General features: G+C 34.3%; 3 protein-coding genes across 5 annotated transcripts; 2 read left to right on the top strand and 1 right to left on the bottom strand.

Annotated features, from left to right (window-relative positions):
• Positions 1 to 3,592: 3,592 nt before the first annotated feature.
• Positions 3,593 to 7,046, top strand: LOC105155606 (mitochondrial outer membrane protein porin 2-like). 3 transcript variants are annotated; one of them, XM_020692055.2, is made up of 6 exons: positions 3,593 to 3,746; positions 3,855 to 3,968; positions 5,378 to 5,488; positions 5,575 to 5,661; positions 5,801 to 6,009; positions 6,606 to 7,046. In XM_020692055.2, the coding sequence occupies exons 2-6, from the start codon at positions 3,879 to 3,881 to the stop codon at positions 6,910 to 6,912; spliced, it is 804 nt and encodes a 267-aa protein (XP_020547714.1). In that variant the 5' UTR covers positions 3,593 to 3,746; positions 3,855 to 3,878; the 3' UTR covers positions 6,913 to 7,046. The 3 variants fall into 3 exon arrangements, with proteins under 3 accessions (XP_020547714.1, XP_020547713.1, XP_088733829.1); XM_020692054.2 differs by lacking the exon at positions 3,593 to 3,746 and having other exon boundaries at positions 3,753 to 3,922; XM_088877703.1 differs by lacking the exon at positions 3,593 to 3,746 and having other exon boundaries at positions 3,755 to 3,968.
• Positions 7,047 to 7,512: 466 nt separating this feature from the next.
• LOC105155605 (Galactose oxidase/kelch repeat superfamily protein) lies at positions 7,513 to 8,949 on the bottom strand. Its single transcript, XM_011071500.3, has one exon. The coding sequence runs from the start codon at positions 8,744 to 8,746 to the stop codon at positions 7,631 to 7,633; it is 1,116 nt and encodes a 371-aa protein (XP_011069802.1). The 5' UTR covers positions 8,747 to 8,949; the 3' UTR covers positions 7,513 to 7,630.
• An 11,806-nt stretch (positions 8,950 to 20,755) lies between these two features.
• Positions 20,756 to 24,491, top strand: LOC105155604 (large ribosomal subunit protein eL15). Its single transcript, XM_011071499.3, has 4 exons — positions 20,756 to 20,893; positions 20,996 to 21,162; positions 23,316 to 23,513; positions 23,996 to 24,491. The coding sequence occupies exons 1-4, from the start codon at positions 20,890 to 20,892 to the stop codon at positions 24,239 to 24,241; spliced, it is 615 nt and encodes a 204-aa protein (XP_011069801.1). The 5' UTR covers positions 20,756 to 20,889; the 3' UTR covers positions 24,242 to 24,491.
• Positions 24,492 to 25,495: the final 1,004 nt, after the last annotated feature.

Here is a 25,495-nt window from a genome sequence, read left to right as displayed (position 1 = left end):
TCATTAAGTGGTTTGTGGGCATCTATTGTGACGTCAAAGCAGTGCTTGACGTAATTTGGTAAGCATAATAGATACATGTGCCAAAGACGAATAGTTACCATATTTTTCAGAACAATATTACTTAAATAAAAATTGCTTGAATGATTCTCAAAATCGCCAATCTAATTAGCTTTTGATCATCTATTCCAACATATATATTACTAGGCTCGGGTTTGGGACGGGTCTCTATGGACCCGAGAGTGGGGTAGGTCTTAATTTTTAGGACGCGTTACCTGCCCCAACTAATATTTTTTGGACTTGAACCCGCCCCATTTGGGGTGGGTCCTATTGGGTACTGGTCTAATTGCCATCCGTACGAGGGATGGAGCACGAAATTCTCTAGCCTTAGGGAGAGAAAAAATGTCTAGGTTTCTAGTGTTAGGATTGTGGAAGAGTTGGAATCAAGTTTGGAGTAAAAGAGGGAAAGACCTAGTCAACTAGATCACTTTCCTATCTCTACCAACTTGCCAAAACTCCTCCACCACCCATTAATTTCAAAAATCAGCCACCAAAATTAAACCTTAGCAGCTATTTTTATTCTCTAAGTTGACCTAGACAAGGTCAACATGGGCTAGGTTTGGTGCATTTTGATCGGGCTCGTTAATTTGTCCCAACAATTTAAGTTGAGCCCAATAACTAAATTTGTTGAATTTATTATATAATCTAATTAAATAAAACACTCAACAAAGAAAATCCAAGTGTTCACAAGTCCAAAACACACTTAATTAATTAAGCCTAATCAACCATAATTAATCAGTCCAACTAATTATTTCTAACCTATTTCTAATTAATGAATTGAATTCACTAATTAGATAAGTCCATAACTAATTAATTGATGAGTCCAATCCACTAATTAATTAGCTCAAACCTCTTAAATTAATTCAATTAATTTACAGCCTAAATCCAAAATTAAATTAATTTAATTAACTAAGTTTTTGGATTATCCATCTCATGACTACTCCACATAAATAATTCAATCATTTATGTCCAATTAAATTAATTTCCCTCTTTCAGAATTAATTCTAAATTAATTATATTACTTTTTAGTAATTTGTATGTGACTCCTTAGGTTCACCTTCAACTAGATTTATGTGTGTGTCGCCAATACAATTAATTAAATCTAATTTAATTAATTATTTTTATTAATCTTTATCTAGAAATAGCTCTTTACCATGGGTAGCCGTCTAGCAATAGTCCATAGCATTAGAGACTCGGTGAATAGTGGCGTGAATATTTAGGATATGCATTCCATACGAGTATGGTCCTACTGTCAACAGTCTCCCGACTTTAGTTTATAGAGCATGAAATCGGGTGTTGGTTACCATCCTTGACTAGATATCTATGCTAACAGGTAAAAGAATTCTTTTCTTGAAATCCACCGTTCTCGCTACATATTATAAGTGCACTGGACAAGGTTTATGATGATCATATCTCACGATACAGTCACCGCTCGTCAAATACAAGATATAATTTTTGTATGCACGTAACTTTTATGATTTCTCAAGTTCAAAAACTAATCTCATACTATCAAAATTGGGTATTCTAGTCATACCGATCGAGCCCCCAAGGCTTTCATATGATGATTTCTGCAAGTCAATTCAGTCAGTCGACCACCTTGCCAACTAACCCACTAAAATTGCGTAGACGACATACGCTTCCTGCCGATGAAATACGGCTGCAGTACTTAATGCAAGTCTCTATAGGATTCTCGATGCTCCGTTTCGAGATTCTTAACTTGGAACGTTTCAGACGGGGTCTTACAAGTCGATTCATTGCTGCCAAACCTATGCGCAACCCAACTCCATGGGTTTAACCTTTCGATTTATGGACATTTTATTTTGATATTGAAACACCGTCCAACGTAAGTGATAAGCATAACAAACCAGAATTCCAGTATCATGAACACTTTACCACATTCACATTTCAATAAAGATTATCAAATAGAAAACAACCAATGTAATTAGCTTTCTGATAACTTATTCTAACAATTTTATCAAATGAGTACTATATTATATTATGAATATGATATAAAAAATTAGTAAATAAGTACCATATCAAACGTAATTAATATTAGTAAATATGAGTATACTGCAAAAAAATCATTTAATAAGAGTAAATAAATATAATATAAAAAGTAATACATAGAAACTAATAAGCATATTATTTTATATTTTTATCCATAGGAATAAATATATTAGAGGGTTATTTTAGTCCAATTAACAAAAAGGACCTTTTAAGACATTCATATTTTATAGGTATACATAAATATAGATGTAGATATAAATATAGATTGAATATGAGGATGTATTAGTTATTTTGATTTCAAAAGTAGGTTCAATATGGAAAAAGAAACAAAAAATAAAACCACGCTTTTTCGTATACACTACGGGTAACTTGCAAGCTTCGTTAGCTTATAATGGGAAAAGTGTTTTGTGCAGGGTTTACGACAACAATGAGAATTTTCGGCTTCAATAGGGTTCTTTTTGTAATTTTATTATAACACAAGGTAAATATGTGTTGGGATAATTACATTACTTTCGTCCAAAATTTGATATAATTATATTTAGATTTAATGTAGTTTAAAAAGTTACATTTATTATCCTTTATATTTATTTCCGTCTAATACTTAGATATTTTGTTAGTTAAAATTTATCGAATTTGCTGATATTAACAAAAATTAAATAAAAATACATATTTATCCCTGATTGAGTTATTACTAACTTAGTGTATATCTTTTTTTATCAAGCTACCTCCATACATCTTTATATGTTCTAATGTATATAAGACGGTACCGGCTTCACCTTTATAAAAATAATTTGGTCCAAAAAATATTTGTTTAACGTGCAATAAGTTAGTAACAAAATCAATTTAGGATAAACAATGAGTTTTATTCAGTTGTTTTTCTAATATCTGCAAATTTTGTGAAGTTTTTAAATAATGAAGAAATCTATTTATTAGATAAGATAATTTTAGAGAGATATTATATGATGGTCACTTATTCCTTTCGCTGCATTTATGCTTGTCGGAGGATTGTACGGTTCCAATGGCTCGCTCGATCTTGGGCTAGTGATGTGGAGTGGATGTCGACCAAGTGGGGGGGGGAGGGGGAGCACGTCGTCAATGCTTCATTTCGGGCACTATTGGCTTGCTTCATTTATCACCTATGGCAAGAGAGGAACCAACGGATCTTTCAGCAAACCAGCAGCTCTTGTTCAACACTTGTGAAAATTATAGTTGATGAGATTAGGATTTGTTATACTCTCCCCTTAGCTGTTAGTATACAGGGACTTTATAGACTATGGACAATCCCTTGGTTTGAAGGGAATTTTGATACTTGAACCGTGTTGTACTATTATTTTTCATTAATATAATTTACCGTTATTAAAAAAAAAGAGATATTATATGCAATTTTTCAAATTATAAATAATTTTTGTACAATTTTTACCAAATCTTGGGAGTGCAGTGTAATTATGCTAATTTTTTTTTTTATCCAAAATTCCAAAATACGACGCATTTCTAATTTCTTACCCGAAAATCCAGATAAAGAAACGTTGTCAGTCACCCCACAGAATCTCGGGTTCTATTTAGCATTTGGGGTCCAGAATCTTCAGAATCTCTGGGCAGAAAGAAAGCTCTGCAGAAAATGAGCAGCAGCAGCAGCAGCAGAGGACCTGGCCTCTTCTCCGACTTCGGCAAGTAAGCAAAAGGTGAAAATATCTGGCATCTCTCTTCACACACACACAAGCACACAACTCTTATGTCTTTCTCTCTGTTATATGGCTCCGATGGTTGGGCATATGTATTGTGTATTGCAGAGGTTTTGACTGAGGACTACAGTGATGAACAGACGGTGGTTATTTCTAGTCAGAGTGATACAGGACTGGTATCCGGCGAAAGAAATACTTTTTACTGAGTTTTCAATCTTCTTTGTACATCTCTCGCTTTGTTATTATTGTTATATATATATATATATATGTATATATTAGTTTTTGAGTTGTTTTCTAACTATTCTGGTGTTCTTCGTGTAAATTGTTTTTGATTTCTTGAAATTATTTGAATGTTGATTGTGATATTTGAATAAACTTTTCGAGTTCTGAGTTCTGTTGTGGAAAAACCTTTACTTTAGCTCTAATCAGATATTCTTCTTAACATGACTTTGATGAAATTCTTATTTATTGAACCCCATTATTACATGAGGCACATATTACTATTTTATGCTGTTGAATGTTAACTAAGAAATTGTGATGAACTTCATAGATTGTTTTGTATGCAATAAAGGCGGTACCGCATTTGGTCTAGCCAAGCATAGATTAAATTTTAGACTATTTAATTTTCTCGGGTATAATCAACTAGGGATTCTTGAATTGTGGATATTCAACAAGAGTACAAGCTTTTTATTGCCGATTTTTGAAAGCATACTTGAGTACTGGCTTATGACTATCTTGTGCAATAAGTCTTGGAGTCATAGCAACAGTTACATATCTGAATTGTAGTGGGATTCCTTTCCTGTGTGTAGTCGAAAGAGGGAACATCTCTCCTACTGCACTTTGAAGTTCTCACCTCAAAGCTGCTAACTAGAACAACAGCAATTTTAATTTCCTTGATGGTAATAGTGCAGCATGTCACGTGGACTGAAGGTTCTGATTTAAATGTGCTATCATCTTCAGTAATTATGCCCAGCTCAATGTAAATTTTCTCCTAATGTTATCCTAAATTGTAACTCCTATTGTCCATAACACTTTTGTAAAGTGATAAACCTGTATGCCTCCTTGAGTTATGCAACAAATTATAAATACAGCTGCAATTTATCGATAGCTCCTTCCAAAAATTGTGTTTTGAGAAAAAGTGAGGAAGGCTGAAGTTATAGAAATGAAAAGTGATCTGAATTGATTGTTTTTGGGAAAAGGCAGTCATAATGATTACTCTTAGCATGTCATGCTTTTCAAGATTTTGCGTGGATAGCAGAGATGACTTGTCAAAATTTTGGGAACTTTTGGAGTTTAGGGTTTAGGATAGGTGGAAATGGATCGGAAATAGATTTCAGGGAATTTTCTGGATATGAATTTGGAGAAAAAAATTTCTTTGAACACATTTTCCGGGAATAAGGTGGCCATCCAGTGATAACCAACCTTCCCAAATTTTTGCACAACCTGCTTGGGGGATAATGGTGTTCGTTAACTGTTCTCTAGATGCTTTTTCGGCATAATGCACTGTGAATCTCTTGAGCTTTCTTGCACTGCTTTCTCTATGCAGCCTAAGAATAATTGGAGTTTAGTATTTACATTCACTTAAATTTGGATTTCAGATTTCATGTTAGTTTATTAATATCCATGTTCAGGCCCTTGGTTCAACTTTAGTGAAGAAGGGTGGTCTCTCCTCTGGTGATGTGGCTGCACAATACAAATTCAAAAATGCTACAGTTGATATCAAGTTTGACACAGAATCAAATGTATTTTCCATCCTTCATCTCTTCCCCTCTTTCATTCTTCTCCTTTTCTAAATTAGATCTTGATTCTGTGATGTGATCATTGCCAGATATCAACAACTCTTGCAGTGGCAGATATCTTGCCATCGTCCAAGACTATTGCTTCATGGAAATTACCAGATTACGATTCTGGCAAGGTACTAATATCATTTAATACTCACCATAATCTTTTTGGAAATTATCGGTTTTTGGCTAATAGTTTAGCTTGATTTACTTTATGGATTTATTTCCAAATAACGTTATTTTTTAGCTTGATGCAATTTGTGGATCCTGCAGATTGAAATTCAGTATTTCCATGAACATTCAAGTTTAACTGCCGCTGTTGGTCTGAATAAGTCTCCTGCTCTTGATGTTTCAGCTACTATAGGTACCCCTTGTGTTGCCTTTGGTACAGAAGCAAGTTATATGGTCTCTTCTGGTAGTTTCAGGAAGTACAATGCTGGATTCAGCTTAAAGACACCCAATGTTTGTGCGTCTGCTATTCTGTAAGCTCCGCAACCTGATGTGGTTTCAGAGGATACCTTCAAACAAATTGGATCTTCTTTTTTAATCATGCTATTTATATTAGCTAACTTTCTAAAACTGGATTGGATATTTGTGAAAGAGCAAATTTGGCTTGTGAACATGAACTATTTGGATTCAGATCATTCAATGCTTTAGTAGGCTGCATTTGTAAACCGATCGGTGGTGAGGATATAATATAAGTTTAAGACAGGTAGCGAAGTAAAGCATATCAGGTGATTGTACTAGAGTAGGATCGTTGGTATTAATTCCACCTCTATGTTGGTTTAAAGTTGACTGCACTTAATTCTAAGTTTGTCAAATTTGGTTTGAGTTTGCTTATACAGAGCTTTCACTACTTAGTCCTCTACACCTGTTTCTTGGCTCGAATTAATACTGCATTTTTGCTCTTATCAACACTAGCTTTGTAGGTTTTAAACATGTGCATGGTTCAGTTCACCTTAATCTTATGCACATCATGAAGAGTTTTAGCTTGGCCCCAGATTTGAATTTAGGCTTGTCATATAAATGACAGCTGATCACACATCTCTGATAGCTTGCTAATTTTTCCCCCATCTAGGTTCGACAAAGGAGATGCAGTAAGGGTATCGTACTTGCACCATTTGGATCAGCTGAAGAGAGGGCTCGCTGTGGGTGAGATTACAAGAAAGTTCTCGACAAATGAGAACACATTAACTGTCGGATGCTCTTACGTGATTGATCCACACACAACAGTCAAGGCAAAGCTTAACAACCATGGCTGTCTTGGTGCGCTCGTTCAGCATGAGTTGAAACCCAACTCCATCCTAACCGTTTCTGGTAGTTTCAACACCTTGGCCATGGAAAAGACACCGAGGTTTGGCCTGGCACTTACCCTCAAGCCCTAAACAGTTGTTTGTTGGTCTGATATCACAGGGAAACCATACCGTGGTTATAGCTGTTGATTATTTCCTTCAATTTCGAAATTCATTATATCTGTAGTTTTAGCAATTCAACAAAAGGATAACAGGTTTTTGGTTCATATGAACTTGCCTTGCCCTTTAGATTTTTCTATTCATACTGCAAATGATTCACCCAAGCGCATGACTTCCAGAAATCTGAGCAGATTAGCAGTTGATTTGAACTTTATTTTATATCATAGGGGGTATTCGATACTTTAATTTTCATAGAGGGTTTTTTAAACATTCTATTATCACAGAGGTGTCTATGGATTTTTCCCTACGAAGATATGTTAGACAATTCACACTTAATGGATGGGTTAGAAAGTATGAACAAACCCAAAATAAGGGTATTTGACTTGGAGCCAAGAGCAGCCAAAGAGGAAAACTATAGTTACTTAAATTCTACAATCCAGAACACTTTTACTTATTTAAATGAGGTAGTCTGACTGCAAATGCTGTCCAAGACAAATTATTTAAACACCATTTTTCATGTTTTCAAAGTTGGACCATCATTGAGAAAGCTAAATGTGACTGGAGACAGACAAGCATGTTAAAATGGATCTCAAACATGTAGATATTGATACAATATCTCAATTCCAACGACCAAAACAAAATAGAGATCAATCTCAGACATGTAAGGAAAGAAAAACGAAAAATATGTATTTTATACAGTAGAATAGAGCTCTGGCTTGAAGGGAAACCACCTGAATCCACAACTCCACTTGTCAGGCAAAGAAGGGCATTTGGGCAGCCAATGCCAAGTCCTCCTAGACACCTTGTAATACAGTATCTCAGGCCAAGTATAGCAGCACAAACAAATCAACCCTTGGTGCCAAAAACAATACACATGCTCATAGTTATGGTAACAAACAGACACAAACTTTCTGCACACCGTTTCAGGCAAAGTTTCAACCTCCATCCAATCTCCACCATCTTCCCCCAACTCCCACAATTTCACACTTCTTGAAATCCCACTCACTCCAACTCCTCCAATCAAATACATCTTCCGGTCACCATCGCTCACCAACCGGACGAAAGTCAGCCCGTCCGGCAACCCGATCGTCGGTTTCTCCCACTTCCCGGACTCCAAATTGAAGCTCGCAACATAAAAAGGCTCCGGGGTGGTGAAAAACAGGCATCCATCATAAAAAACACCCTTTTGATGGGGGTTCTCATTGAGGATAAGGTCAAAACCTTCGAACTGCAGCCAGGAACTGACCTTCGAGTCGTAGACTAGGGTGTTAATGGATGATCCCATTGAGCATAGCATGAAGAGTTTGTACCCATTTGGTGTGGAAACCAAAGTGAGCAGCTCGAAATCAAACGGGCACGAGGGAAAATTCACTCGGCGCAAGGACCGGCTCAAGAGGTTGCATATGATGAAAGAAGATGATCTTGGGATGGAAAAACAGAGGAGGCCATTGGAAGATGAGAGGAGATTGGAAGAGGGCGGGCATGAAAGCATTGGTGGGAAGGAAAGAGACATGTTGCACCATGAGTTTATGACAGTATTGAAAAGAGGGCATTTTTGGAGAAACTGAGGGTGTGAAAGGAGGATGAAAGAAGAGAAAGGTGAAGAAGAGGACAAGGATGAGTGTTTGGAGATAAAGCAAGGGGAGAACAGCAGGGAGTTGAACTGTTTGCAGGTTGATCTGAGGCCGAGGAAAGTTTTAAGAGGTAAGAAGGAGAGCACGCGTTCGAGTAGATGGTCCGGCAGTCGGCTCCATATTCTTGGATCCATATCCATTAATTCCTTCTGCTTGGAGAGAATTGTTGTCATAATCCCATTATAATCAACAAGATCAATACTTTTGTTGTCTGAGAGAGATATACTGTGTGGGAATTAAGCTCATGTTCTGGAGGAGGAGGAGAAATGGATTTGCCATTGGAGAAATGGTGAGTTTGACATAAAAGGGATTGATCAAAACAGTATGCAGCAGGAGAGATAGTGTGTCACGTGAAGGATGAGAATGTGTTGACTTAGTAGACAACTAGACATATATATAGATTGGATTTCATACAATTTAACTCCATGTGACAGTGTAAGTAATCAATTACCCCTTTATAAAAGCAATTTACCCCATTGTGTGTTTTTTTTGTTTTTTTTCATAAAGGGGTAATTTGCTCATTTTGCAATATCAAAAGTAGATTATTTCTATTTTTTCCTATGTAGATATGTACGAATAACACATAAATACTTCTATACATGTATTTCATACACACACACAAATGATATCGACTAAACTTTTATTAATTGGGTTGCGATTTAGACAGTCGCAGAAACCTAATACAAGCTTCTTATTTTACATTTTCTCTTTCCTCCGCCTCCCTCCTAGTAGAGCTTATATAAGGGTTGGTCATTTAGTGTCACACTAATGAGGGATTTACACTTTGTTGCGTTGTCTTCTTGAACCCAAACTCTTTTATGAGTTCTGTTCATTTGTGTTGTTCTGTTGGTAATAGCTTCGTTATCTCCTTAAATTTTAATTGGTTTCTAAATTACATACACATACACTAGTGGCAATCATGCTACTTATTGATAGTAAATATAGTCTTACCATATCACACTCGATCTCTTAATAATAAAAAAATATCATTTAATATAATATATCAATTAATTGTTTAATTTAATTAATTCCTATTCGCTTAGAAAGGAATCAGTATTACATGCTCCTAACATGTGGAGAATGATTTTTTTTTTTTTTGTAAACAAAATATTAATTACTTTCTCAATGTTGCTATAAGCATAAAATATTATATAATAGCATATACAGTATATGATTTATTGTTGTATTCTATACTTTTGATATGTATGCTAAAGTATGTAAATAATAAGTATTTAATAAAATAATCTAAATATATAAAAACATTCAAATAATATATTATAAATTTATAATTAATTTTAAATTTTAAAATAATATTTCTTATGTAATAAGATGTTGCTTAGTTGCTGTTTTTTAATTTTCATTATTTACAAAACATATGAATGAGTAATTTGAAATTTTGATTCATTTCTTTTTCATTCCTTTGGTATACCAAACATAGGAATGATAATACCAAAATTATTTCATTCCTATTATTATTCCATTTTTATGCTTATTTATTCTCCTCAAATTCATCCCGACATACCAATCATGCTCTAACACTCTTTACAAAGAACGGGGATACTAACACCTCTTTAAAGAAATATTTATATAATTAGATCTCACCTTAGAAGATGTAAATGTAACTTAATTGCCCTTTTCCATTTCTTTCTTACAATTTGTCTTTTTTCTTCTTTATTTATTTTCTTACACCAAAAAAAAACAATTAAACAAATATTCTCAATCTTGAATTTAGAAAATTCAAGCAAAGACACAGGGTTTGCCAAAAAAGTTAGTGTATAAATAGATGTATCAAAATGTATGTATATACATGTATTTAAAATTTAGAATAATTACACTTCCCTCTCCTGAGATTCGATATAATGACACGTAGACTCTTTATAATTTGAAAAATTACATCGAGCACCTTTGATGTTTGTTTTCGTCTAACAAATAAGTCTTCTCATATGTCTTCACCAATTAATGCATGTAATGAGGTATATTTTCACCGTTATAAAGGCAGCTTAGTTCGAAAATACTTTTGATTAATATCAGCAAATTCAGTGAATTTTGACTAATATAAGGATTTATTTATTAGACGAAAGCAAACTTCACACATACTAAATGTAATTTTTCAAACCACAAAAGATCTATGTGTAATCACAGCAAACTTTTGGGAGGAAAGTCTAATTATCCCTTAAAATTTTAGAGATAAATTCCATGTACAAGAGGGCAACTTGCTGAAACTTATGTACAAGTTGAAGTGTATAATGGGAAGTTGTTAATTGCACATTGGAAGACGTGGTCATCCAACCAAAATAGTTGAAAATATCTCCACACAATTAAGAGTCTCCTAGAATATGTGCAACTTGTGATGTATATGATTTATCAATTAATGACGTCTCTTCCATTTCTTCAACGAGTGTAGTTTTCCATTAATTAAAAACTTAAGCTATATTTGTAAAGTGTCTTTTTGGTCGTTATTTTTATTATTTTTATCTTCTAGAGAGTGTGGAATATATTTTTGTAGCTTGATACATTATTAACTAGTCATAAAGTATATTATATTCATAATTTTATTATATAATTCTATCATTTAAATATTTATTTTATATAATTATGATGCTTATTGAAGTCCAGTATACCATAAAATATCGAAGGGTAAACTTAAAATCCAATAATTTTTTAGTTAACCTGCAAAATAAGAATTAATATAATACTTTATAGAAAATTAAAACAAGAATATGTAAAAGATATATGAGAACTAGTAGTCTCCGGGTTCTTTGGGTAGTTTAATTTTCTTGGATTACATCGGTCCATCTATATGCCACATCAGATTCACATCCCAATCGAGCAGAAAAAGAAATTGCAACTGTCTTTTGAGGGAAAATTTGTTACCTGTTGTGGGGCAGTTTGATCTTATTTTGAAATTCTAACTTGTCTGGTTATCCCCTGTTAATGTGTCATCAAGTTGATGTGTCATTCAAAGTGGAAATAATAAAACTAAATGGGATTAACGGGTTGAAAATGGGCTGAGGCTGGCTTGATACGCCAACAAGATAGGAGGAGGTATTTTGCACTTTGGGTTTGTGCAGTTGGGCCTGTTGATTTACCTAAATTGTTTTGTGGGCCTTTTAGTTAATGGGGTTTGATAATTCCTGTGAGCTTCAGAAAATTGACACCCTAGGTATCATCATGCCCCGCCTCCTCTAATTCTGCATGCTTGTATGCACTGCTGGAGTAGAGTCCTTGTTCTGATGAATCTCACTTATTTTTGCTAATGTAAATGTCTTTCAGAAAGTGGTTGTGTTCCTGTTCTACTACCTCGAGCGGAGCTGCGTCGTGTTCAGCTAAGATGATGGTTGGTCGTGCTAGGCTAATTTTGGTTTTCCCCACATGTACATTTTGTACAGACCTACCTTTTCGAAAGTTGAGAATTCATTAATTGAAGGAATGTGTTTAGGGTTGACCTAGTAGCAAGGAGTGTAGATAATGTGTTACTCCTAATTTTGGAGGGAGTGGATTGGCTTGGGAAACGCAGCGAAAGTGTGAAAAAAAAAATTTTAAGCAAACAGTTAAATCTCGATCAAGGGGTGTTCCATTGATCGTTTTTGGAGCGTTCGGTGTAAAATAGAAAATCAAAAGCCATAAAAAAATACAAGAAAAACGAGAAATATAAAAGTAAATGGAATTTACCCTCGTCATCTTTCTTGTCTGACTACAAGTGTTGATTCATCTCTGTTTTCGTTTCCAGATTCGTCCATGGCAAGATCTTGATTTGGAGATCCTCCGAAGAATAACACACCACCACTAAAGGATGTGGAGATTTCGTGCTAGCAAAATATGTTATAATAGGTGATCTGAAAGCCTTAGATTGTCATACTTGTAATCTATTATAACTCGATTTTAAGTAATATTATTCAGTGAATAAAATGAGTTTCGCCATTGGCATTTCATTTGTTGTGCTCATTACATTTATATTTGTATTTCTTTCAAACATCACAACAAAGCCCACAGACCACTTTAACAATCGTGCAATAGTTGGATTGCGCATTGGATGGCGGTCATGAAACCAACTGTCTAGGGTTGGGTCTGAAATGTTCTAAGTCGAGGACCTCGAGAATGGGCATCGAGAGTCCTATGGAGACTTGCATTAAGAGTCGCATTCATTTGATGAGTGCCTTTTTTCAGCGACAGACATGGGACGTCTATGCGATCTTAATGGGTCGATTGGCTAGGTGTCGAATCGATTGGACTGACTCGCGGGGATCGTTATATGAAAGTCTTGGAGGCTTGGTCAGTATAGCTCAAAATCCTAGCTCCAATAATACGGAGTAGTCCTCATACTTGAGGAATCATGGCAGTCACGTGCATGTGTGTTAGACTTCGGCATTTTAGTTTAAGTATAATTAAAACTTCATAAATGATACTAATTTAAAGGGATAATTACACTCTCCTCTCTAAAGTTTCGTGTAATTACACGTAGACTTCCTGTGATTTGAAAAATTACATCTAGTACCCGTGAGGTTTGTTTTTGTCTGACAAATAAGTCATTGCATTAGTCAAAATTAATTGAATTTGATATTAACAAAACAAGCTAAATGAAAATTGATATTTATGCTCGATTGACTTATTGCAGGCCAAACAATTTTTCTCGATTAAACTACCTTTATAATGGTGAAACTATACCTCCTCATATCCATTAACGTGTGAAGGCGTATGTAGATACATTGATTATAAAAAGATCTATTTAACCTGCAATAAATTAATAATAAGTCAATCGAGATAAATATCAATTTTCATTCAATTTTTTTTCTTAATATCATCAAACTCGATGAATTTTGACAAATAGATGGACTTATTTTTTAGACGGAAGCAAACTTCAGAGATGCTAAATATAATTTTCTAAACCACATATGGTCCATATATAATCACACCAAATTTTAGGGGTGAAAAGTGTATTATCCCTAATTTGAAAAAGCAATGATTTGTATTCACTTTTCACTCAATAAATCTGTACGTAATTTAGGAGGGTGGGTAAGTATGAAAAAATATCTTAAATTGATGTATATATTATTAATACACATTTAGTTACAAGAGCAAAAAAATAATTTTTATATATAACCTATACAATAAATACATACATCCTACCATACTACATATATTCCAACACCATTATAAATACAAAAAATATAATTTTTTAGAGGCAACTACTATTCATTGATTTGACCTCTCATACGAATTAAAAAACTCTCTCAAAATCGGTATTGATTTCACCTGGTGCGCAATCTTCTCGTGACTAAAATTCCCGTTTCATCCTTTTGCTAAAATCACAACCACATCATTGGCGCCTTCTATGGGAAGAATTTGGCTCGACACTAAGACTGAAACTAGGTCTCGGGCTCGCGATGTCCACAATTTGAACACGATCAACAAAGCTCCAGTGAACAGGGCGGAACAAGACCCTCCTCGCGAACAGTCGCCACCTCAGGAGGTAATCCCCCTACCTCATGAACAAACCCCCCTCAATGGGGAGATCCACCCACCATGTCGACAATCTCCACCCGCGCCCCACCAGGAGAACACTCCCCTCAAAAGTTCCACCCCGAGAACCGATGGTCCAACTGACACAAAAGGCTTTGTTGGCCCTGATTCGTGACGCATCTACTCAAACAACGCATTAGCCGTGGCCCAATTTGTGACACAACAACTCGTGAACCCGCCCCCTCCTTCTCCTTGCAGAGTCAAAAATTATCCTCCACTCCGGAGAAGGAGCAGAGGTAGTAGGAAGTGAACAACAGAATCTCTTGACTTGAGGGTGTAAGGACCTAAGATCAAAACCCCCGTGATCGAGAAGTATCAAAATTCCCTCACCGCCTAGGGGAGCCGAGGATCCTTATTTGCCATGGGTCATCACCCCTCCTCGACGGAGCCCTTTCTGCCCCTTAACTTTAGCCAAAGCACTTCCAACAAGTGTCAAAGTATCGAATCTATCAGAATACAATGGAACAGGGGACTCACAAGATCACGTGGACAAATTTTTTGCTAAAATCGATGGTACGACTTGAGTGACGTTGTCTATTGCAAGGTCTTCCGCACCACACTCTCCAAACGTGCTTTAGCATGGTTCAACCAACTACAGGCTGGAACTATCTCTAGCCTCGAGCAGTTGACTCAATATTTTTTGCATTACTTCTCCATGAATGAAAAAGTTCCAAAAATAGCCGCATATTTGTTCACCATTCGCCAGAGAGAAAATAAGTCGTTAAGAGATTACGTTCAAAGGTTTGTGGAGGCAATGCACAAGGTGTCGCATATCAATCATGAGTTGTTGGCCAATATAATTCAACAAAATTTGCTAACAACAAGATTCAAATAATCTATAGTCGAAAAATCCCCTAGCTCTCTAGAAGACTTGCTTATGCAATCACAAAAATATATTAGAATCGAGGAGTCCAATGTTTCGAACACTTCCTTGGCGTCAAGAGGAAAGGTCAAGAAGAGGAAAAAGAATCGAGAAAGGAGGTGGAGCGCAAACATTTACCTCTAACAGGGCTTGTGCACTACACTCCCTTGAATGCATCTAGGGGGGAGATATTAGTTATGACGGAACAACAAGCGCTAATCAGCCAATGGCCGACAAAGATGAAAAATAACCCCAAGAGACTCAAATCTGATAAGTATTGTCGTTTTCACTGAGACAGGAGGCACACAATGGAGGAATGCCATCACCAGAAGAATGAGATAGAAAAATTGATCCAGTGGGGACAAAAAGAATATATCAACCATTATCCACATGACGTCAATTTGACCGTGGGCTGAGTATGCCAACTCCTCATGACAATAATTATCCCACAACAGGATTCATCCCATGACCTCGAAAAGATCAGCAAGAAGAGACTCACTCGCCACAAAGGAGTGAGTCTAAGTTCATGTAACAGGAAAAATTTTTCTTTTGGCTATTCACTTGTAATAAGAAAAAACTCCAGTAGTAGCTCAACATATATTTCTCCCTTTTGATTTTTCCTAAGACATTGTATTGCGAATTTTAAGTAATGAAATTAGTTTTTTGTCATAGTCCTAACAAACCAAATTAATTTAGATGTGGAGATCCCTGAAGTTTCTAGAGGACCCTAAAAGTCAAAATCGTCATTACCCTATAGGCAAACGTTGCTATTGCCCCAAAACCTCATAGACGGAACTTCATGGAGATCCCTGTCAATAATGGTGTCCCAGAAACTTTACATCCCTTTGAAGTTGGTAAAAGACCGACTCCGAGACATGAACAAGTATGCTTTGAGGCAACATCCCCTTATCAAGAATCTTTTGAGGCAATGTCCCCTCATAAAAAATGTTGGATTCAGAAAATTTTGCCCCCCCTCTTCCGAAGTTGGTAAAAATCCAACTCTGTGGCATGAGCAAAAACATCTAAATAAGGCAACAAACCGACGAAAATAAATCGTAAGAGAAAAAACAACAACTGAATTAGTCCAATGACTATATTCATAGATACGAAATAGTAATTGAGTTACATACTAAAATGTCCGACCATGTAGTCGGAAGAAGTTCACCCCAAGCACTAAATGTCAAATTACATATCAAAATTTTCGACCATATGGATCGTGAAAAAATCACCCCAAGAGGCAATCCATATATAAAAAAAAAAAGATGCACCGCTCCACCTCCTCCCAAGGTCTTGGGAGACTTCGTCACCATATGTAAGAGTTGTAACGGGGAATCTCATCTCTTGAAGATGAAGTTGAATCCCTCAAAACAAATGAAAGAATTCAGCATAAAGAATGATCAAAATAAATGTCATAACTTTGAATAACATCTACTGATAGAGAATAAGAACAAAAATTGACAAAAGATACTTGATGGTGTAATTGTTGAAGTTATCATTTTTCATCCTTTTGACCTGGATTCAAAACTCATGGGACGCAAAATACGCGCCTCCTCCTAGCACTTGAGGACTTGAGCCTTAAGCTCGAGCTGGACACGAGGTGGGTGTGAGGGTGCCTCGAGCAACACCACACTGCCAGCTCGAGCTAGACTCTAGATACCAGCCTCGAGCTGGACACCTCCTCCAACCCAGCCTCGAACTAGACTCGAGCTTGATTCCGCCAAGCGCATGCTTGAGCACCCCAACTAGTCGCGGTTCACCACCACCCTCTCCCCACCGTCCGACCAACGGATTGGGCCACTTCAATAATAGTATTGGGCTTGGGTCATAAATGTTGGGGTTATTAACTAGTTCAATATTAAAACAAATAATTGTTCGAACTAAGTCAAGGCCCTAAAATACTTATTGCATCTTCTTACTCTCGGACAAAATACTACCCCAGCATTAGATATTTCATCCAAGAGTGGGGGGGCTATATGATGTGTACATTGTTAATACACATTTAGTTACAAGGGCAAAAAAGTAATTTTTATAAATAACCTATACAAAAAATACATACACCCTACCATACTATATAAATTCCAATACCACTACAAATACAAAAAATATAACTTTTTAGAGGCAACTGCTATTCATTGATTTGACCTCTCAGACGTATAAAAAAACTGTCTCTCAAAATTGGCATTGATTTCACCTGGTGTGCAATCGTATCATGGACATAATCCTCGTTTCATCCTTTCGTTAAAATCACAACCACATCATAAATAAACTTATAAATACGTATAAAAAAACTGTCTCTCAAAATTGACATTGATTTCACCTGGTGCGCAATCGTATCATGGGCATAATCCTCGTTTCATCCTTTCGTTAAAATCATAACCACATCATAAATAAACTTATAAAATCCAATGATAAGATATTGCGAGTCATGAGCTCTTTTGAGAAAGTAAAAAATTTCTGATATATTTTAAAATTTTAATAAATTCTTTTAAATTTGATTGTAAAATTATAAAGTTGTTATTAGCATTTATTTTATAAATTATATGATCTTATTTTATTCAAAAACTTGAACAATTTACTTAATACTAAAATTTAATACTTATAACTATAAGTTCCAAATACATGTCATTAATTAAATAAATTTATCAAAGACCTTCTAAATATTCTTCGATTTTGTAGCAATAGGTTTAGTTTCTTCATCCTTTCTAATTACTTCTAAAATAGCAGGGCCAGAAGAGACATTCAAATTAGTGAATGAGATTCAATTTAATTGGCGAAGTTGAGATCTTAAGACTATAAGATCGTCAGTTCTAACTAATGTTATTCTAATGCTTTAGTAACAGTTATTTTTCTATTTTAATAATTGTATTTCATTAAATATAAATATTTGAGGGTTTAATGCCATTTATCCTCTTGTAATATTACAAATGAGTAAATTATTCCCCTATGAAAAAAAAATTATTTTTCTGTATTTTTTAAAATAAAGCAATTTACCTTCCTGTTTTCAGGGGATTAAATTATTGTATTTTAAAAACACAATAGGGTATATAGTTATTTTTTTTATTATAAAAAGTAATTTACTCATTTATAATATCACAAGAGATAAACTGTATTTTTCTCTAAATATTTGATGGTAATAATAATCAATATATTGAATATTATAATTGAAGGAAAGGGCTCATTTTAGATTTTCTATTAACTCGTTCAAATTTGTGGGCTCCTTCCTACACGTTATTCTCGTTTTCAGACTTTCTACCCACTAAAGACCAAATTTTCTAGTAATTAATTAACATATATCCCTTCTATCAAACATCTCTAATTTTTCAAACTTTCTCATTCAAATATCATAGGAAATGTGATCATAATTACTATACATTCAACTGCACATTATGAATATAATTAAATTTAGGGATAATTACATCATATTTCTTGAGGTATGACGTAAGTATACGTACCTAAATATTTTATGATTTAAAAAATTACATATAGTATTTTTATCATTTATTTTCATTCGAAAAATAGATCTATCTACTGGTAAAGTTCACAAAATTAGTTGATGTAAGCAAAAAAATTGAATGAAAATTTATATTTATCTCCAAATTTACTTATAAATTTATTGTAGGTCGAATAAATAAAAAAACCCCCTTTGTAGAAAAAAAAGAAAGAGCAAAACACTCACCAGAGTGAGGAGGTGGTTTGCTCTTTTTGTTCGTCATTTCATAGGGATTTTCTAGAATGTTTATAATTTTACAAGGATAATTAAAATCAGAGATATAATTGTCAATTTCATGCTAGGCAGGTATGCCATAATTATGTGCACCCTCGACTAAAACATTGCTTTTTAATATATCGTCGTAACCAAGGAGTATCAAGTCATAAAAATCATGCATTCAGTATAAGATGATGAAACAATAGCTACAATATATATATATATATATATATATCAGCATATAGCTAATTAGCAATTAAAATATTCGTTGGTATTCTACTTCTTTAATACAAAAAAATTACTTTCTAATGAATGTAGCAACGAAAAATACTTGCTAACAAATTTAGCACTGATTATTTAAAATATAGATTAAAATAATGTAGATTAACAACGAAAATTTTACTTGTTTATTGCTCACAGTCGAGCCACGACTATCCTTTTAGCATCAAATTCTTTAGTAACTATTTTCTGCAGTGCTCGCTAGCCTTTCATATGACATCTCCTATAGGACGTAGCGTCCACTAAAGTGTACAGATGCCACATAAATGGTATATGAAATGTAACAATTATGAATGAATCATTTTGTGCGAGTCTTGACGATTTATGATCTTTAGTGCTGTGTCTTGATCGATTCTATGACTTGAAATATTCTAAATGAAACCATAGAGGTTGGTTTTATAAACGCTATCATATGTATGATCCAACTCCGAAACATCATGTACTAAAGACTTCAATCAAATTTATAAATGAAATAAAAGACATAAGATGAAGATGGCCAAAAAAAAAAAAAAAATCCATCAAATATATAAATATTATGTTTTAAGGATAATTACACTTTTCTCTGAGATTTAGTGTAATTACATGTAGATCTTCTATAATTTGAGAAATTACATTTAGCACCCTTGAAGTTTGCTTCCGTCTAATAAATAAGTTCATTGGTTAATCAAAATTCACCAAATTTTATTGATATTAATAAAAAATATAAAAAAAATCTATATTAACTCCCTGACTGACTTATTGCAGGTCAAAATAATTTTTTTTATAATCAAATTATCCTCATATGTCTTCATGCGTTAATGCATATGAGGAGGTATATTTTCACCGTTATAAGAGTAGTTTAGTTTGAAAAATATTGTTTGACCTACAATAAGTCAGTAATCAGTTAATCAATAGTAAGTATCAATTTCATTTAGTTTTTTTTTATTAATATCAATAAATTAGTGAATATTTGACTAGTGGAAGGACTTATTTGTTAGACGGAGGCAAAACTTAGGGGTGTTAGATGTAATTTTTCAAATCACAGAGAGTTTACGTGTAATTACACCATATCTCAAAAAAGAGGAACGTAATCATCCCTATATTTTATTCATACGCGCGGGATATTGCATTTATATAATATCTATATGTCAAACATTGTTATCATAAACATGAATGAAATCGGAAAAAAGTAAAAAATAAATAGCGTAAAAAATAAATACGCATCACATGTTTTCAATTAATATATTTAGGGTTAATTATATTTTACCATCCAAATTATGATCGTTTTTATATTTAGGTATTTGAACTTTTTTTTGTGTCAATTAATCATCTCAACTTTATGAAATTTTATATTTTGCTATTTATAACTATTTTCTATTCAAGTTTTTGTCGAAAAAACATCCCATGCAGTGGACATGTGATATTTAAGGGTTATGTGATGTGATATTTTTCACATATGCACAATATGTGATATTTTTCTAATAGAAAAATTAATTAAAAAAATCATATATGGCAAAGTGCAAGTTTCATAAAGTTGAGACGATAAATTACAAAAAAAAAGGTTTCGAGTACAAAATGTAAGAACGGGCATAATTTGAATGGTAAAATATATTTACCCATATATTTATAATGTATAAGTTTTTGTAAGATATGTCTATTTCCTATTTTTAAAATATTTGATAATGTCACATAATGTCTGTAAACACAAAGCTTGTAAATGTAAATTTTATACATTATTTTAAAAATTTTATACATTATATATACATATTTCTTTGGGCCTAAAAGTTTAAGCAAAGGAATTGGGATAGTTTTGGGCCACGTGGAAAACTATATACAGCCCATCTGTTGGCCCAGAAATTGTGCAGGCCTAAGACAACTATTTCTTTCACTCTCCTTAAACCCTAGCAGCGTCCTTTCGTTGCCATATAAACTTGTGCTTTGTTTGTCTGACGCTCTATAGTGCAGCGGCGATGGGTAAATACTTTCTTCTCAGCTAAATCCTGATCGCATTTCGCGATCGTGTGTTTGTACATGGAGATTTTGATTTGTTTTGGTTTTTGTCTGGGGGATTTGCAGGTGCCTACACATACGTCTCGGAGCTATGGAAGAAGAAGCAATCTGATGTGATGCGTTTCTTGCTCAGGGTTCGCTGCTGGGAGTACCGCCAGCTTCCTGCTGTTGTACGAGTCACCCACCCCACCCGCCCCGACAAGGCCCGACGCCTCGGCTACAAGGCGAAGCAGGTATGTTGGACTGCATCTCGAGCGTATTTTTTTAAAACTCAGTTTCTTGAAGATAGCCGTTGAGCTTTAGTGTGTCCCATTTTATTGATAAAGGTGGTGGTTCTACAGTTCGTTGAGTTATGCCTGGCTAGGAATTTGGTTTTGTTAATACGTGATTGGTTTTATTTGTTCTTGACTCCTGGTGCTATTTGTAGAAGGCATGATTTGATAATTGGATGAGGTTCTATGTAGTTATGATGATTAATATTCGCTAATGTATGCATATATTATTATTTTCTTTTTTCTGCTACGTCTCTCTTTTATTCATGCTCTTATGAAGAAGAATAATTATGTGAATTGACATTTTGATTGTTTTGTTTTGCTTTGTGCACATTGGACATCTGACCGATTTACTTTTACTATGTATTTGAAGAAAAATATTGAAATGGATCCTGTTGTCATATATTTAAGTATAAATATATATAAAACTTGAAAGAAAAATTTCAATTTCAATTTAGTCCTCTGGGTATGACACTGCACGAGAATTACCCAATAACTTTGAGATTCTAGCTGGATGAAGATGTAAGGATTTTTAAACATAAATAATGAAATGTCCTCTTCCTCTTTTTACCACTCATCTAAACCATTGCTATTAAATAGAACTAATGAAATATCTAAATGTATATTTATGTTGATAAACAAGATTGGAAGGAACAAAAATAACTGCACATGATTTCTTAAGTTTCAGGGTGTTGTTGCCTTCGGTCTCATGAGTATAACTTACTTTCCTATATCAAAAGGTAAAACTATATTGTTAAATTTTTTGATTCAGTATGTTGAAAACTTGAAAAATGTTTAGCTGGAAGGTGCATAATTATATTCATCTCAGTACATTAATTTTTCTTTAGATTTTGTGGAAATATAACTCATAACAAAATGATTATATTTTTGGCTCATGCTATTAATTTCAGTGAACTTTCTGAAATTTGGTAATTTGTATCATTTTCTAGGTTTAACTATCTCAACTCAGTTGATTCTCTAATCTCGATAATGTGAAATGTTACATTGAATCATGACTATTCATAATTTAAGTTCTCACAAGAATTTGGAATGTAAAAAATGTTATTTTTTAATTTGACTCATTGTACTCAAAGAAACATTTTGATTGTTAAAAAGGAATAGTTCTAGAGTAAAATATTACATCATTTCAGTACGTCTAGAGTAGGTGGCTAGGTTACTGCATTTTAGTCTTTTGAGAAGCTTCATGTCATGCATATGCTCTACTGGCTCTATTTTTCTTTGGGTGGTCTTTCAGTACTTGTATGATTCTTTGAATAGCTAAACATTATTTGTAATTTTGTCAGAATATCCACAGCAGGAATATGACTTCAGCATTCATTGCATTGCAGGAAATTTGTAGCTCCTAGGAGTTCTATAAAACAGAATATGAATGTGCAAAGTGGTTTATTGTCAATAAACCTAGTTGTTTGGGCTAATTAGGATGCGGAAGAGAAAGATAACAACATTGATTGTTTTGTTAGCCATGGCCATTAATGTGTAGGAGTCATAATATTGGTAAACATTATTGAGTAAAATCAGTTGTGCTTTTACTCATCATCTGTCATGATGTTTTCATATTATACTCATATAAGAATATTGTAGACCTTGCAAAATTATGAAGCACTCAAATGTAAGTTCCCAAGTCCTTTACAATGTTCAATTCCATTCATATTCTGAAAATCTTGTCCACCTGGTGCTGTTTTTACAGTCATTTGGTTTGACTACATTTTTCATATCCAACCATTACTGCACAAACTCTCACATGGTATAATTATCATCCAAAAAAAATCCAATTGGGATAACCTTGATCTGACCTTTCTCTTGGTAATTGTAATCTGAAGCCCAAATCAAAGTGGGTGTTGATCTAAAAATTTGGATTTGTACCCCCATGTTAAAGATTTTCTTTTTGCCTTTTGGCATCAGCAGTGTACTGCCAGTTTGAGAATGGAATATGATCAAGATCAAGCCTTTAATTATTCGTTTTACAGCTTTCTTGTTATCTTAGTTATGAGCTTAAGTTGTCACCCTGTTTCCCATATTTTTATGTTTTATCATTTGTTTTGTTGCTCTCCATGTTTTGTTTTTATGCAAAGTGATTGAACTTTACCTTTCAGGGGTATGTCATCTACCGTGTCCGTGTTAGACGTGGTGGAAGAAAGAGGCCAGTGCCCAAGGGTATTGTGTATGGTAAGCCCACCAACCAGGGTGTTACTCAGCTGAAATTCCAACGCAGCAAGCGGTCAGTTGCTGAGGAGCGTGCGGGAAGGAAACTGGGTGGTCTTAGGGTTCTGAATTCTTACTGGATCAATGAGGTATGTGCTTTAGATGTCTTCGCATCTTGACTCCTATATTTATCTTTTCATTCTTGTGCCAAGATCTCTGTTCTGGATTGACAGACCAGAGGTCCTGACACCGTAATTTGTAACTTAAATGCGGAGAAGCTATATTATGGTCAGCTGAGTTATTAAACTTCATCGACCACCTTTTGGAATAAGAAAAAGCATGAAAAAGCTTTTGGATGGTTCAGCTTTGTGCTTGGTGATTTTCCTGAGCTCATTGATTCGGTAATTGTCGAAGGATTTGCTTGAACAAGAAAATGGAACCGAGAATGTTTTGGTGGTCAGCTGGTGTTTGATGATTTAGCTCATCTAATTGATTTAGAAATGATAAAGATTCTGCTACAACGAATTCTCTCTCTTTAACTATTAATCAAAATCTAAAACTCTTTGTACCCCAATTCTTCTACTTGTTCATACCTTTTGAATTCAAAGCTGAAACCCTGTGTACATTGCAGGACTCAACTTACAAGTACTTTGAAGTAATATTGATAGATCCAGCTCATGCTACTGTCCGTAATGACCCAAGGATCAACTGGATTTGCAACCCAGTGCACAAACATAGGGAGCTTCGAGGGCTTACATCTGCTGGAAAGAAGTACAGAGGTCTCAGAGGCAAGGGCCACTTGCATCACAAAGCACGTCCCTCAAGAAGGGCCACATGGAAAAGGAACCAGACACTATCCCTTCGTCGGTACCGTTGATCTTCCTGAAGTTTGTTCTTATAACAAACTGGGCCACACGGAAGATGAATCAGACGCTTTCCCCTTCATCATCACTGTTGATCTTGAAGCTTTTTGGTGTTATAACGAACTTGATTCTGGTTTTCTCTATACTAGGAGTTTTTGGACAACTGAGCAAGTTTAGTGTTATTTTGTTCAAGGTACTGTTGCTGAGATCAGAATATTTTATAATGCCCTTGCAATTTCGTTTTAAAATACATCTTTTCAGCAATTCATGTCCGAAATTTGGTAACATCTGGCCTGGCATCTGTTGCTGGTGAAGTTACTCATTATTTGCGCGAATGCTTCCTTGGTTTTTAAGGAAAAACTGTGTTGGAACATAAACCTTTGTGCATTTGTAGTCAGCTACTGTTGAGTGCTGCGAACTGTATTCTGAAGTATGGGTGAAGACGACATTTAAAACATGAAAGTGTCTGTTTTTATTCTTGTGGTACTAAAAATATGTCCAAGAATGTGTTGTGATAGGTTTTCTTAGGAGAAAGACACGATGAAATATCAAGATTAGAAAGTTATGTCTCTTTTATATGAAAATGATAAAATAAAAATTTGTGAATTGTGATGTTTTCTTGTGGTCTTTGGTACGAAAAATGTCATATTTTTTAATATTTTTTGTATAAGAAGATGGGATAGAATGAATATTTTGAAATATATGGTTCAATTCCATCGAAAGAAAAAAAAAAAAAAAAAGAAACTCAACCAAATATCATTCCCCAATTTAAATAAATTAAATTAGTACAAAATTGAAAATGAGCTTTCCAAAATGAAATCAAATGAGACCTTTAGTGTCTCTTAAGGGAACAATTGGAATTTTTTTTGTTGTAAGTGTAAAGAAATGATAAAAGAAGAATAAAGGAAAATAGATTTGAGGTGTGAATGACAATTATCTATTATGAAATATGCTAATGGGTTTATACGGTTATTCACTTTTATGATATAACATGTCCTCTGAAATTTGTCAAAAGTTTTCCTCAAATTTAATAGAAAGCTAAATTTGTGTTGGTAATGAAAATAAAATTTGCAGGAATAAATTCTGACATGATACTGAAACTTATCTACGAATATGGATTCTTATCTACAAAAATTTGCAGGTTACAAATCTATATTCAAAATAACCCCCTGATTCTTATCTACGAATGTGGATTCCACGGCTTGACTCTTGTTCCCAAATTGGAAGTGCAATTTCCTCTGATTTGTGGAAGCAATCGCGTGCCCTTC

Source organism: Sesamum indicum, linkage group LG2 (assembly GCF_026168435.1).
Source record: "Sesamum indicum cultivar Baizhima isolate 11 linkage group LG2, ASM2616843v1, whole genome shotgun sequence".
Taxonomy (NCBI): Eukaryota; Viridiplantae; Streptophyta; class Magnoliopsida; order Lamiales; family Pedaliaceae; genus Sesamum; species Sesamum indicum.
The sequence above is the reverse complement of the archived record's forward strand: the minus strand, read 5'-3'. Positions and strand labels throughout refer to the sequence as shown.